This window comes from Pongo abelii, chromosome 8 (assembly GCF_028885655.2).
Source record: "Pongo abelii isolate AG06213 chromosome 8, NHGRI_mPonAbe1-v2.0_pri, whole genome shotgun sequence".
NCBI classification, from domain to species: domain Eukaryota; kingdom Metazoa; phylum Chordata; class Mammalia; order Primates; family Hominidae; genus Pongo; species Pongo abelii.
Window position 1 is genome coordinate 61506212 of NC_071993.2, and position 16332 is coordinate 61522543.

The following is a 16332-nucleotide window of genomic DNA, read 5'->3' on the forward strand; positions in this document are numbered from 1 at the left end:
GAACAATTCCATTTTACAAAAATATTCTATGGTAGGTCATGCTATTATCTCTCAGTTTAGTTCTCCTTATATCTTACAATAAGTCTTGATGATGTTCTTCATCTAGGGTTTCCTTTTCTAGTCTTATTACATAGTTCAAAAATGAGGATACTAATAGCTACTTTATCTTGTAAAGAGTTAAATGACAGAACTTTTGTGCATGTACCTGGCAAGGTTTCTTGCATGAACTAGAATAAGTTGTTAATAAATGTTACTTGTAGCTGAATCGGCTTACACTATAGGGATGTGTTTTTGATTTACAAATTCCCCGTTGCTCACTCTTAATTAAGGAACACCACTTACAGATTATCCACAAAACACTCCTATTGGGTCTGGAATGTGTTCCTGGACAACTAAAGTGGGTTATGCCCAATATTTAAAAATGTCCTGCAGGTATAATCACAGAGCTTTTCTGTGAAGAGAAGAAATCAGGAAAAACTGAAAATTTGATAACCTCGTCATGGTTTAAAGCACAGTGGGAATCTAATGTTTATCTGCCAGATCAATTCCACTTTAATTCTCAAGCAAAACTTCCCTGAAGGGATTGACTTTTCAAGATTCCCAAGAAGATGGAGACAGTGGAGACACCAACTGTCTCCACTGGTTCTAAAAAATTTATCCACATATCAAACAAATCATCAAAAATTCATTTTAATTGTTCACAGTTTTGTCAAGTGTGTATCATGTACAAGAATTAGGTTATGTACCTTGGACTGCTTTGCTTAATGCAGTGATGTTACCCCAAACTGTACTAATTATGCATCTATCTTTTGACATATTTCAAGTTACATTTTTAATTATACCTCTTGTCATGAAACTTAATGAAGATATTAATTTCAATAAATGATGGAGAATGTTTTGCTCTTGACCCCTCATGAAAAAATAAAGTAAAATAAATATTAAAAAGTTTCCTATTGCAAGAAAATTTGGTTGGCCCATATCAAAAGGCCCTTTGATGGCTAAAATGTAGACTCAGCAGATTTGATTTCAAATTCTTACAAATTGGTTATATTTGTAGGTTAATTAATTTATTTGAATGTCTGTTGCCTCAACCATAAAATTACTATAACTCAGAAATAATAAATAAGGATGTGTAGACAGAGGCCTAGCACAAAATTTGGCACACAGTTAAGTCCTCATTCCATGAAAAACTCTGTTGGAACTTGAAATATGGGCCTAAGGGGACCTAAGGAGATGTTTCTCTTAAGAGAAAATTCAGAACCCTGTGTCTCTGATTACCGTCAACAATGTAGTCAGTTTTTTCTGCTTCTCTCTGTTCACGTTCTTAATCCACATTATGAGATATTATTTATAATTCATGTGTCCAATTTTTTAAAACTATATGAAAAACTGAAACGCTGGTAGTACCAAATTAGAAATAAAGATGATAATAGCTCAAACCATTCCATTTCATGTCAGTCACACATTGGTGAAATTGCTCTATCATATTCTATGAAAATAGCTCTCAGGAAAAGGAGGATCGTGGGCGTATGACTTGGTACAGCACTGTGTCGGTTGTCTCCTAACATCAATGTCATGTAAAACACCATCAAAACAACCAGGTAATTCTACTATTTATCTTCAAAACGTAGCTCTTGGGCATAGAATGTAAATAAATAGATTCATTTAGGAAAGTCTAATTAACAGAGTTGAAAATGATTACGGTTTTTTTCTGAGTTTTGCAGAAAGTGGTTGTGTCTGTCTAGTGATACATGTGATGTTATTAGATGTGATTGAAATTTATCCAAAGTGGACTATGAGAAAGAAGCACAGAAAGCTATGGATGGCAGAATGAAAGTAATCTCTAATGTGCTGGACCCTTTTGATTGAGGGCTAATTGGGTTTTGTGGTTATTGTTTCTTTGCTTTTAATCTTCAGGTAGCCTTGGCCCCATTTTCCATCCTTTTTTTTTTTTTTTTTCCATGCTTCCTTCTAGTTACTCAAAAGTGAACCCTTTGGAAACTTCTAGTTAAAAAGGCCATTGGAATACTCACAAAAGACTGTCCACACATATGCTTTCCATGAAAAAAATTTATGAATATGGGATGTGGAGGGGGAGCTACATCAATGGATAAATCTCAGAAGGAGGCACCATCCTTACATACAAGTGACAGGCCAAATACAGTGAAGGTAGAAATATACTACAAAAACTTGTATATAAAATTAAACTGTAAGGAGAGTTGAGCAGAATCAGGCTCCAAACACCTTATAGGAGTGATAAGAACCCTATTAAGATTGCTCAAATGGAGAGGATGAGGGCAAAGGTAGCAGAGGGTAGGGAGAGTGGTGAAACTTAGGCATCTGTCCTGGGCTTTACACCTTCCTGAGCAGGTAGCCATGGCCACGAGACACCTACCTTACACCAACCTCAGCTGTAGGTGCCCTATAAGCAGAGACCAGAAACACTGCTAGGATTTTCTCTCTGGGGAGTCATGGTATGAGCAGAGTGGAGGTCTCAAAACAGCAAATTTCTGCTTACCAGATGAACACAGAGCACCACCTCAGGGCATGTCTCAGCAAGGTGGCTTTCAGTAAAGCCTTCCCTACTCCGACTGCAACTGAAGTTGCAACTGTCAAGATAAAACTAAATAAAACCCTCCTCTCTCCAAGCCTGCAAGTTTTACACAGGAACCCATATTACAATTTGTTAGAAGACACCGCAAATCCTAATACAGCAGAACAGTACGAAAAGTTGCATCAAAAATAATTATGCTCAAAGGAAGAGAAGCAATGTGAGGAATCATAATTATAACTCTATGGGAAAGCGATTCTCTCAATGTTTGTAACTGCTTCTTCATGTTCTATTTTTTTAGACTGTATACCCAATGGGTTTAAAATTTCAGTGCTTCCATTGACTAAGTGTATCCTTGGGCAAATTATTTTATTTATTTTATTATTTATTTATGTATTTATTTATTTACTTTATTTTTCTCAGTTTCCACACATTAAAGTGGGAATTGATTTAATCTACCTCACAACACTGTGTGAGGATTATTTGTTAAAAGCTTAGATCATTCCCTGGCAGTAATCATCAAAAAAGCATTTGTCGTTATTGTCATTCTTTTAATATTTGTTAACTTTAAAATAATAATTAAAAATAAATAATAATATATTATATACAATACAAATGTGTTGCAGAAAATTGGGATACACACAAAAGATATTGAAAAAATTGTGCGATCCTACCATATTTTGCAATACATTGCCTTCAAGTTTTTTTTAAGCCTATATAGTTAAGTATATACATGTTTATGTTACAAATTTGGGTGAGTGTATAGTTTTACCTCATATTTTTTATTTCAGTGTAATTATTCATAGCTCTGCTTTTCACTTTCCAAATATCCTAAGTTAGATGATAAGTTATATGGTCACCCTAGTCATATCATAAATATTCTTTTGAATGCTATATTGTATTTAATATCATATATTGGTTGTTTTTCAAAGCATATTATTCTAAAATGCATATGTAATCAAGTTCAAATCAATATATGGTTGAATCATATTTAACCAATTATACATTTTTAAATTGAGGAAATAATATTACCAAATGTAAACTACAATTCTCTTAAAACTAAATACTCTCATGGTGTTACCCCTATCTGCAGAGTAGAAAGTCCACAGACAGCACCAAATATGTGTAATTATAGATTATATAATTAATTTATATTTATAAAGCATCAAGAAATTTCAGACTATTCAATAAATTCTGTTGCAAAAATTAAATGTATTTTTAAACATATTACTCTTAATATAAAACTACATACTAACATAAATTTCAGATAGAAATATAATAAAATTGAATAGCTTAATTACTATTAATTATTTCATTCTTAGGCTAAGGACAGCAGTAGCCCATAAGAACTACTTTTTAAAAAATAACTAATAGATTTGACTCTTTAAAAGACAAAACTTTTGTATGCTTCAAAAAATATCATAAATAATAAATCAAAGAACAATCTGGAAAAATTATATGATAGTGAATAGTTTATTATCCTTAAAATAGCAAACTCCTTCAAATAAGATTGAAATATTATAGTATTTCAAAGTGAGCAAAGGAAAATAATTAAAAAGTCACAAAGGTACAAATGAAACTGACCAATATACAAGTGAAAAAAGGATTCAATATTGCTGGCAATCAAGGTGCCATATAAAATATTAGTGGTATATAATTTTCCCTGTACAAGTAGCAATTAAAACAATACTATCCAGTGTTGGTAAAGAAAAAAGTAAAATCAATTTTACTTTTCACTCATGGAAATGTAAACGGATATAATCTTTCTGGAGGAAAAGTTATCAAAATATATCAAAATCTAGGAATTTATCCTCAAGAAATCATTTGGACATCAAGGTACAGAGACTTATGCATAATGGTTGTTAATCACCATAAGCGGGCAAAATTGGAAACCCACTAAACAGCCCTTCATAGATGACTGGTAAAATAATTTATGTTAAATCCTTGTAATGTATAACCTTTAAAAGAATAGTTTAAAAGAATATAAAATTAAAATTCTGTGGGAAAAAGCTCACAATATATTCAGTGGGAAGTAGAAGTTACAAAATACAGATAGTATAATCCTGATGGTGTTCCTTTCTTGGTTGTTGTTGTTAATTGAGACAGGGTCTCACTACATCACCCAGGCTGGAGTGCAGTGGCACAATCACAACTCACAGCAGCCTCGGGCTCCTGAGCTCAAGCGATCCTCCAGCTTCAGCCTCCCAAGTAGCTGGGACTACAGGTGCATACCACCATGCCTGGCTATTTTATTTTATTTTATTTTTCTAGAAACAAGGTCTTCCTATGCTGCCCAGGCTGATATTCAACTCCTGGGCTCAAGGAGTACTTATACCGTGGCTTCCCGAAGTGCTGAGATTACAAGCGTGAGCACCCAGCCAATCCTAATTTTGTAAGGGAAATGAGTATATTGTGTAATAAGATATGAATATTTAATTTCTGGTACCTCATATTTGATTAAGGTGTCAGTATAATGAATAATAGATAATGAAGTGTGAGACAAATCACCACACGCGGAATTTATAAAGGAAATAATTAGATAATCTAGAACCATTCCATAACACCTGATCTCCCTCTCTGACTTTGAAACTACAAAAAGGACAGAGGAGAGATGACAGAGAGGAAGTGTCATCTTTGATCCTGACAGTCTGGTGACAGAGGCTCCTGAATGCCCAGCTCTCCCAGGGCACGATGATACAATGTAGTGAGCATGTCCTGTGGACTAGCTGTAGACCACACAGGAGAACCGAGAACCAGTTGGGAGCTGTCTTCAGACCTGCCGAACAGGCCCCCTGGGAGGGCAGAAGAACAATCCATCTTCCCAGGTAGAGTAGGTAGAGTGGACCCCCAGTGAGCCAGGGCCAACAGGGAAGCTGCAGTTAGCAAGCTGGGCAGACAGACCCAAACACTCTAGCTGAAAGAGGCAAGGGCAGGTGTGCTTCCCTCTGGCCCTATGAGGCCTGCTTTCAACATAATGGTTAAAACCAAATACAAGTCTGGCACAGTGGCTCAAGCCTGTAATCCCAGCACTTTGGGAGATTGAGATGGGAGGATCTCCTGAGGCCAGGAGTTCAAGACCAGCCTGGGCAACATAGCAAGACCCTGTCTTTATAAACATTTTTTTAAAAAAGCAGCCGAGTGTGGTGGCAGGCATTTGTAGTCCCAGCTACCTGGGAGGCTGAGGCAAGAAGATCACTTGAGCCCAGAAAGTTGAGGCTGCAGCGAGCCAAGATCATGCCATTGCACTCCAGCCTGGGTGACAGAGCAAGACCCTGCCTCTAAAAACCAAACAAACAAATAAAAATGAATACCTATGTATGCCACAGAAAAAGTAGCAAATATTTGGAGTAGTATGCATGAATCGATTATCAGTGGTTATCTCTGAATCATGTACCCATAGGAAATTTTTCCTTTCTTGTAAATAAAATTATTTTCCTAGTATCTAGAAATCATGTGTTTGTATACATGATTGGTAAAAGATTGGTGTCTATATAATTTGAAAGGAAAGACTTGAAGATATTAGTAATCAAATATATAAAAATATACAACCTGACAGAATTAACGGGTTTTGTGAGATTCATGGTGACAAGGTCAAAATCAGATAATTTTCTGTTTCTCCTTCTCATGGCAAGCCAGAAAAACAGTAATAAGAGTGACAGATTTTACATATAAATCCATTCTGCTAACAATGTTTTTATGGCTCCTGGAAGGCAGAGTAGCTTAGCAGACTTAAGTATTCCCAGCAGATGCCAGTCTGGAAGACATACTCTTTCATCTGTATGGATTAATAGACCAGAGGAAAGTGATAATTAGTTTCTGCTTTGTGTCCTCAAGAATCTGTTTTTTCTCTATCTAATTTATTCATGGAAATGTCTTTCCCAGGACCAAGTTGCACCCCTCCACAGAAGGCCCCTCACACTCTAGCATAAATGATACCAGTGAAGTTGGGCAGTGTGCAGCTTGTATAACAGTTCACAGATACACATCCTGTGTGAATAGCTCACTGCAATATTCTCTCCTAGAGAAATCCTTTCCTGAGTAACCCCAGATCTCTCCTTCCACTTTATGTGAACTTTTATTGCCCCTCCATTTTTATATTTCCTTAGCAATCATGTCTTTCATGTGTCCTTATTTGTACTTCTTCATGCATTTTTATTTCCTCAGTACAACTGGAGATATTTGAGGCCAGGTAATAGGCTGCATGCTTTTTAATCCCTGGTAGCACCTGTCTCAGTGCCTTGTACAATGTGTAGTAATCAAGGTGACAGTTGAAACAACAAAAATAATAATGATGATAATAGATAATATTTATTGAGCTCTCACAATGTCCCAAGCACAACATGCTCTGAATGGAGTATTTTATTTCATCCTAGCAACAGCTATATATGTTACAGATTAGAATATCTTAATTTATAGAGAAGAAAGCCCGGGTTTATTAATGTTATGCAACTTGTCCAATGTCAAACTATTAATAAGATTTTGAATGAGTGAAGGAAGAAAACATTTCAATATCTTGCAGACATTACGCCCTTTGTAGTCTGTAATTCAATGTCAATAAACACAGTTAACTACACTGAGTTTACTGATGGTAGATGCTATGGTCTGAAAGTTTGTGTCCCACCGAAATTCTTACGTGGAAACCTAATCCTTAATGTGGTGCTAGTAAGAGGCAGTGCCTTTGGGAGGTGATAGATCAGGAAGAAGAAATCCTCATGAATAGGATTCAAGCCCTTCCAAAAGATGCGCAGAGAGTTGTGTCATGGCTTCCAATGTAAGGACACAGAGAATGCACCCTCTATCAGAAAATTGCCCACAGCAGACACTGAACCTGCCAGCACTTTGATCTTGACTTCCTAGCATTCACAACAGTGAGAAATAAATTTCTGTTGTTTATAAGCCACCCAGTTAATGGCATTTTTTCATAGCATCCCAAATGGATTAAGACAATAGGATCTGTGATTATTATTATTTGGATCCAAAGCATGGTATATGTTACATATGCTTAATTATCTGGGGAAATGAATGAATGAGTGAAGAAATCCACTAGTTTGGTGGTGCACTGAACTCCCCTTCTGAATGGCTTGCAAGACAGCCTGCTCTACTGAGGGCCATCACTTTCTTTAAGCTGGATGCCCATGGAATTGTTCTACAGATAAAGAAACCAAGGTCCAAATAAACTGTGATTTGCCAAAGGCCACGCCACAAAGATCAGGTAGTCACAGAATTAGAACCAAAACCCTTTGACTTCCAATTCAGAGCACCTTCTGTTTCACCCTTTCACCTGACTGTTGACACACAGAACACATGTTCCTATATATTAAATACCATTGAGAAAGGCAAGAGTGCAGAACATGCGTCTTTTGGGGGAAAACTTTCTGTTAATAATCTTCAGGAAAATCTCCTTGTGTCTGCTCAGCAAATGCCTACCCAGGCTCCTGGCCCTACATTGGCATTCCCAGGCTGTTCTCAATTATTTTTTCCTTCACTGTGACACATATGACAAAGGGGCACCACTTTGCTCTGAGCCTGATGGTCTAGGCACTGGGAGTGACAATCCCTGGGAACATGAGGAAGGAGACCAAACTTGGGCATGATTTGGTTGTCTCTGCAGGCCATTTGGAAGTGGGGCTGTGTTTATAAATTTATTTTCCTACGTGATGCCCTCTCTGGTGCTAGAACCACCCTCTACAGAAGATTGTTTTTTTCTTTTCTTTAAGGACTTGTGAAGTGGTTCTTCCTGGAAAACTGAGGCACACAAACCCAGTTTGGGCTGATGGGAAGTCTAAACCCATATCATCTTTTTCACTAGTCTTCCTCTGAATCACATACAGACCAGGCCCCTAGCATCTTTCCAGGTGCTGTGAGAACAGAGCCTGTTTCTAAGATGCAAAGAAACAAAGTGCGAATCTAAGTCAGCACGTATGAACACATGATGGAAGTGATGCTCCTGCCTTCCACGGAGGGGCTAGATGACTCCAAGTGTTTAAGCTGTATACACTGCATGCCAGAGCTTGAGCCCGCAGACTCAAGCCTGCCATCACAGCCAGGAACACGCTAAGTACTGGATTCTGACAGGGAGAGAAAGGCACAGGGTGGGGTAGAAACGGCTGCCTCCAGCTGTGTGTGAGGAGGCGTGCCCTTGCTTCCAATGGGCATCTTCTCTACCCCACTGCATTCTTTGATTCTGTTCTGAGTCTGTTCTCTGCAGCATCCCCCACGCTTCCATTGGCTGGTGATTATGTCAGGATCTTGATGGGAACTCAGCTTGGCATGTGCTCATGAGAGGGGAGATGGAGAAAAACCTTGGCTGGCTCATAGTTCTGACTGACACATAGTTCAGCTCCATCTAACTGTGCTTCAAGGCTGAGGATGGTAACTACCCTGGGTGGGAATGGGTAGTAAGGAAGGAAAACCAGGGCAGGAGTCTACAAGTCAGTTTCCGGGAAGCTTACTGCTGCTATCCCTCAGTGGGCTGGCAGCATAGGAGGCAGGGGGCAGAAATATGCCCTTCAAGAATGCCACAGTAGCTGATGCTGGCTCCTTCACAGAAGGTCACTTCCTCTTGACGCTGACCAAAGTCTGAGTCACTCACTACGTTCCTCCTGAACCCCTGCTTGCTATTCAGCCTCATGATCTGAATGCGACTTGTGGTACATTGAATCCATAGGAGGGTTTGATTAATCTGACAGATTGGTGCATCAGATATATTTACAAAAACTGTCACTGAAGCACTTTATAAGACTGATCCTCATAGGTAAATATGTTCCTGAATGGAGTTAGCTATAGGTTCTTGGGATTGAAAAGAGAGCAGAGGGGATGAGTTTTTGAAATAGTCTGAGGACCCAGCTCTGAACCACTGCTAAGACACTCAAGCCATTAAGGCTCTCACAGTGCCATCCTTGCACCATTTTCCTAAACGTAGGTCATTTAAGATTTTATTTTTAAAATTTAATGTAAAAGATACACATTTCTGACCAACTTTGCATTGCCTGGGAGAGAATAAAAGAGCAGCGGTTTCTCACCCCCTGCTAATAGGGATTTCACTCAGCAAAAGTATGCACTGGACAGACGAGAGAGAGGGAGGAAGGAAGGAAGACAGAATGGAGAGAAGAGAGGAGACAGAAGAGAAAAAAAATGGAGGGAGGGAGTTGAGTGGAAGCTTATTTCCTGAGCATACAGTCATTCCGAAGATATCATGAGCAGCAAATTAAACAATCCTTCAGCAAGAATTTTGACAAGGAAATTTCATTAGGGATTTAAATCTCCATGGAAGCTCAAGTTGCTGCATTAAGATATGAAAATTGTGCAAATATTGTTCCTTAGAATAATGTTTGCCGCAGGTCATTGAGTTTCAGTCAGTGGAATTTAGAGTGATAAATGTCCTGTTGAAAATAACTAGAGAAGGGAGGGTTCTAGTGGAGGGAGGAAAGCACCCTGCAATTGGGAGCTCAGGTCCTGGAGTCATTTGGAATGGAAGTTAAACTCTAGCATTAACTAGCTGTATGACCTTGAGCAAGTTTACTTAGCTTCCCTGAGGTCTAATTTCCTCATCTATAAAATGTGGGCAATTGTCAGCACTCTCCTTACTAAACTGTGATTGTGAGGGTTTAATAAAATAATCCATGTAAAGCCTTTGGCACAGTGCCTGGCACATGTATCATTTAAACGCATATTAGTAACAATTATAGTGAGGAATAAGGGAAGTGGGCTGACATTATCTGGCATTGACTCTGTCCATCTATACGATAACAATAATGCTTATAGGTATTATTGTTACCATTGCTCAAGTGAAAACCTGAGGCCTGGGAGCCAAATCAAATCTGCTAACGTCAGAAAAGGGTAAATGTTACACCAAATTCATCCCCATGTTTATATATCCACATGTTTTTCCCCCTCACTAATCTGCGGGGTCCTCAGAGCCTAAATCCTGTTTGCACACCTTTGTATTAACAGAGCCTGACCGATTAGGTGGCACTTGGTGGATGCTCAGAAAATACTGATGAAATGAATTAATGATTACCTGAAGAAATGCACGTGTGCATGGATGAATGCAAGACATAATGCTTTTCCATTTAAGCTGTGTCTCAAGGACTCATCCATGGGCTCTCCGAGCTTATTCTTTCTTTTTAAATTTCAAGGAATTCTGGCATTTTGACTCACATAATGATATACCACTTTACAGAAAACTGGAGAAATAGAAAAACAATTTCATAAAATTCCACGTCCTTACAACATTTTAGTGTATTTCTTTTCTACATTTGAGCCAAAGTATGTTCCTTTTGCAATTTTATATAAAAATAATTTTCTATCTTGCAATTTCACTTCATAGAAACATTTTAGAGAGATATGGGTTTGGTTTTGTTTTGTTTTGTTTTGTTTTTTGAGACAGAGTCTTGCTCTGTCACCCAGGCTGGAGTACAGTGGCGTGATCTTGGCTCACCTCAACCTTGCCTCCTGGATTCAAGTGATTCTCCTGTCTCAGCCTCCAGAGGTAGCTGAGATTACAGGCACCTGCCACCATACCAGGCTAATTTTTGTATTTTTAGTAGAGACAGGGTTTCACCATGTTGGCCAGGCTGGTCTCAAACTCCTGACCTCAAGCATCTCTGCCTCCCAAAGTGCTGGGTTTATAGGCATGAACCACCATGCCTGGCTCACACAGCTGTAATTTTAATAGCAATTTAATAGAAATTGAAATAGGTTTTCAGGGACAGTGACTGTAACCATGGGACCATTTTGTTCTGTGAGGAGAGAATAGTCATTATGGTGACCCCATCCTCCACTCTTGCAGTGATGAACTATGATATCTAAATGGATGGTAAAATTTGATTAGATTGTTTAAAGAGATTTTTTACCCACTTTGTACCATATGCAAGGCCTTGCCCTTTGTAACCTGTACTGAATAGCTATTCCACAGCCATATATGAAAAGAAAGCAAAAAAGGAAAGAAGGGAGGGAGGGAGGAAGGAAGGAAGAAAGGAAAGAAAGAAGGAAGGAAGAGAGGAAGGGAGGAAAGGGGGAAAGGGAAAAAGGGAAGAAGGGAAACAGGGAGGAAGGGAAGCAGTATTAAAGGAGACAAAATAATGAAGAAAGGGAAACAAATAGGAAAAAAGAAGGGATAAAAAAGAGAGAAAGAAAAACAAAGAGAAAAACTAGGTACATTAGGAAAAGTGGGGAAAAAAGAGAAAGAAAAAGAAAGAAATCAGCAAGCCCATTATTTTAGGCAAGTTTCCTAATATGCCAAATATATGTCTCACACCATAACCATGAATACCCTTTCAGATGCCACCTTAGCAAGTGGCCCAAATCACTTGATAAATAAGATACCAAAAATTCCAGTAATACCATCCTCTCTGGGTAATTCCTAGAGAACTGTGCCTCACATTTCAGGAAATAGAGATATCCCTGTTGCAACCTTCACTTTTCTCAAGGAAAGCTAAATTTGCAAAGAAAGAGTAGTTACTGTATGGTGAATTGCTTCGTCAAGATAAAATAGAATTAAATTAAATTAAACAAAACCTTTTTCTTTCAAATAACTTTGCATTTACTTGAGTAAATGTAGCTAGAAATTCAGGGGAAAATGAAAATATGCATTTTGAAAAGATGTTGGAAGACGCCTAGACACATTCATTATGCAGCAAAACGCACAGACACAAGCAGGGAGACCTCTGTCCGTAGTCAGTACAAAATATTTTGCTGAAGTCTGTGTTCCGTATGTATGATATTCAGAAAACCATAACTTGGCCTTTACGATTGCAAAATGCCTATCATTATCCTCACTAAACTAAATTGCTGATTCAATGAAAATCCCCTTTTTTTAGTAATGATTCAATTCTAGTAGCTATTGAAAGAACAGAGAATTCTTTAAAGATAAACATTTCACATTTGACTAGATTTGGACATTTAAGCATAAAAGGTTACTTTTACTCATATACAAACAGAAACTAATGACTAGCCATATTTTTTAGTCTGCAAATTGTCTTCTTCCATGAATGGAGAAAAAATAATTTGTCCTTAGGACAGTAATCACTGATATGCAAATAGTGTTGCCAAAAATGGAGTTTTCAAAGTCTGCTTGAAAACTTCTTACATGATTTTGTACACGTTTTCTTACTTTAGTAAGGTATGGTTTAATACTATCATAAATTAACAACCAAAGCATAAGAAGCAGTATAATACTGTAGTTTCCATAACATTATTGCAGGTAAATAATAAGCTCTTTTATTTTTCTAGATCCCTGCTTTTGAAATGAGGTGGTAGGTGGCTGGGCAGAAGGAAAGCTAAGGAGGCCCGGGTTGTTGGGAGTTCCCAGCAGGGGTTGAAGGTGGAATCCGGAAGCCAGGCCTCATCATCAGAGAAGACCTAGACTGAGCCAGCTCTGAGGATGCTTTGAACATCAACATCTGCCATCAGCTTCTGTCCTTGGCAGCTTTCAGAGACACAAGACTGAAATATGGCTTTCAGCTGAGTTAACAACCATTGCTCAGAATAAAAGCTGCCTATATATTGCATTACAGAGAAGAAAAATGTTTGACCTACTTGGATCCGATAAGATGGAATCAGTTTTCGGCAGAAATTGATCACAACGGACTCCTTGGTAGCCTTCTTTGCACCTGAGAAAAGGGGATAAATGACAAACATACACATGTGGTTGTGAAAGACTTAAGATTTCAACAAGTAAAATAGCCATCAATTACATAAATGTGAGAACAGTACATTCCTGCTTTTGTATTTTTTGATTCAGTCCGTTTCTGACTTCAACAGGCAGATTCTCAATTCTATTTCTTAGCCAAAAAAGGAGAAAACCAACAGTGTAGCTTTGCTTTTATAGTTTGATATGCAATATCTAAGGAGCAAATTGAATCGCATATTAAGATACCTCACAGCAATCTAAATAATGGTTCTCAAAATTATAATTCTGGATGCAGGTGTATTTTTCTTTATGCAACACACTGGTCTCTAAAAGGCATTTAGAAACATATTGCAAGTGCCATTTTCTAATAAAAGATATTTTGAAATATAATTGATCTATTATTGATTTTGGCTACTACTGATTTTGTTTCCATGTGTTTTATTAGCTTGTTCACTGTTAGTCCTACTTTTTTTTTTACCTCTTAGTTATTCTTCCAAGTCAGTGTCACCTAACCACTTTGCCAGAAATAACAGCATTTTATCTGGCAAGGTCTGAAAGGCATCTCTAAACTCAGATTTTTTCTCTCTCTATTTTTCTCTTTTATATTCAGTAAACATGTGCAAAGTGTCTACTTTCTGCCTGGCATTGTATTAGCCAAGTGTCCTGAGGCGGGCACAATTTGGAGGCAAGGAATTTGCCTGGAAGCACCAGCAATGAGGCATGCCTCCTCAGCCCTGCCAGGCCCCTGTCGGGTCTTCACATAGCTCGCTCAGTCAGGGCTGCTTGGCCGCCTCGGACAGCAGTGGATCATCAGCCAGCGGTTCCAGGAACAAATATGGCTACAGCGAGGCCCCAAACGCCTGGCTCTGAACAGCCTTGTTAAGTGGGGAGGTGGCATTTACTGGTCTGCTCGAAGCTTAATCTGTCATGCTCGAGTTCAGCAGGGAAGCATCCATTGTTGCTTATAGGATGAATCTGTCCTACTTAAGAGGAGGAAATAGTGCTGCTGGCATAAAAAACAATCAGATTTAAAAAACAGTTCTCTGCTTGTTAGAAATCTATGAAATTGACAAAAGAATTCAAAGAGGCCGTTCTGCCAAAAGACAGGAGCCATGAGTCGTGAGTTCTTTCCTTAGAATATGCTTTGTTTTCTGAGTGTAATAAGCTATTAAATAAGGTCTATTGCAAGGGGAGAAGCAACATTGAAATGCATCGAGGTAATTTTTCTACCTTTCATTGTGAGCCAAACTGGAATTCAGGTAATCGGGCAGGCTCTCTTCAACACCTTTTTAAGGCTGGCACTCTAGAGTGGATTTGGCAATTTTCCTTGTAGACTGAGAACAAAGACCTCCAATATATGGATATTCCAGATACCCAACATGTTACTGAAATGATTTTTTAAAGCATAAACATATTTTCATGACCTTTTAAAAATTCATTTATTTCACTTGAAATAAAGTAGGCATATCACAATAAGAGTCAGAAAATACTTTCTGTACTTTGTACTGAGGCACATTTGTCATAAAAAAAAATAAATTCTTGTTTTCTGAAAGCTGCCCTAATGCAATTAGCTTGTTCTTATTCAGAATTATCATACCATGGTGCTCTCATTTTCATTTCCCAATAATAATGAGTTATGTCCTGGGTATGTGCTATTGTATGCATTCACTTTTTGAAGATTTTATTTCCAATCTTTGTGAGAGATTTTAAGTACACTTTACTCTTTGTATCTTTATTTAATATAAGAGGAATATCCTAAGGAGATGGTGGCTTTTAAGGATAAGTGTCTTTTTGTTTTTGTTTTGCTTTTTAAGTGTTCTTTGTTACTTAAAATGCATTATTCTATTTGTGTGTGGGAAAGAAAATAAGGAAAGATGTTTGAAATTTTCCCATCTTAAACTGATTTTCCATGAGTGCTAACCCACCCTGAGGTGCTCAGGCCTCATGGGGTATCAGGAAAATTGCATAGTGAGTACTTTCCTCCTGCCTCCGTACCTCTGTGCTGTAACTAATAAAGTGTGATGATGTTGCAGCAGCCTAGCCCAGGCTAGGAAGCCCCCACGGGCTGTGTGGCTGAGCAGGCAGCAAACCCTGTTCCTTTGTTAAGGAGGCAAGTCACTGCTAATTGACACCCAGTTTTAAGAATAACAAAGTAAAATTTCCATTAAAAATCGCACATATATCACCTTGATAAGTTCACACTCATCCAAATGTGAAGATGGAATGTTGCTAGCAGGTAATGCCAGTGAAGTGGATTGAATTTACTACAATGTTAAAGACAAGAAACAAAGAATAAAAGTTTTAAATGCACTTCTAGTGCATAGATTGAAGTTGGCAGACCTTCTGATAGTGTGTCAAGCATATCTTTTGAGAAATATTATTGCATTGCTTGTTTTTGTTTTGGTTTTTTGGGGGAGAGTTGAGTGCGTATTTGTTTGTTTTATTTTCTTTTTTCTTTTTGAAAGATACAAGAATAAGAAAAAATTCGTATAACAGAAGTGCCTTTCTGTTCACTTAATACATGACAAAGTTAATAACATTAAGAAGTACATGTGTAATCTTTAATGGGGAATATATGTTTTAAAAAACACAAATCTTGCCTTAACCAGGCTAATATTCTATTATCTTTCTTTTTTTAATTATTTTAAGTTCTGGGATACATGTGCAGAATGTGCAGGTTTGTTACATAGTTATACATGTGCCATGGTGGTTTGCTGCACCCACCAACCCGACATCCAGGTTTTAAGCCCCACATGCATTAGGTATTTGTACTAATGCTATCCCTCCCCTAGCCACCCACCCCCCGACAGGCCCCAGTGTGTGATGTTCCCCTCCCTGCGTCCATGTGTTTTCATTGTTCAGCTCCCACTTATGAGAGATAATGTGGTGTTTGGTTTTCTGTTTCTGTGCTTATTTCTCAGCTTAGTGAGAATGATGGATTCTAGCTTCATCCATGTCCCTGCAAAGGACACGAACTTATTCTTTTTTATGGCTGCATAGTATTCCATGGTATATATGGGCCACATTTTCTTTATCCAGTCTATCATTGATAGGCATTTGGGTTGGTTCCTAGTCTTTGCTATTGCAAATAGTATTGCAATAAAAACACTTGTGCATGTGTCATTATAGTAGATATTCTATTATCTTT

General features: G+C 38.0%; 1 protein-coding gene across 15 annotated transcripts in view; it reads right to left on the minus strand.

Moving 5' to 3' along the window:
• NRG3 (neuregulin 3) overlaps positions 1 to 16332 on the minus strand; it is a 1113017-nt gene that overhangs the window by 238808 nt on the left and 857877 nt on the right. For all 15 annotated transcript variants that reach the window (XM_054522355.2, XM_054522357.2, XM_024254123.3 and 12 more), the window contains one exon: positions 13091 to 13164. In XM_054522355.2, the coding sequence (XP_054378330.2) occupies positions 13091 to 13164 (74 nt within the window). The remainder of the gene's footprint in view (positions 1 to 13090; positions 13165 to 16332) is intronic.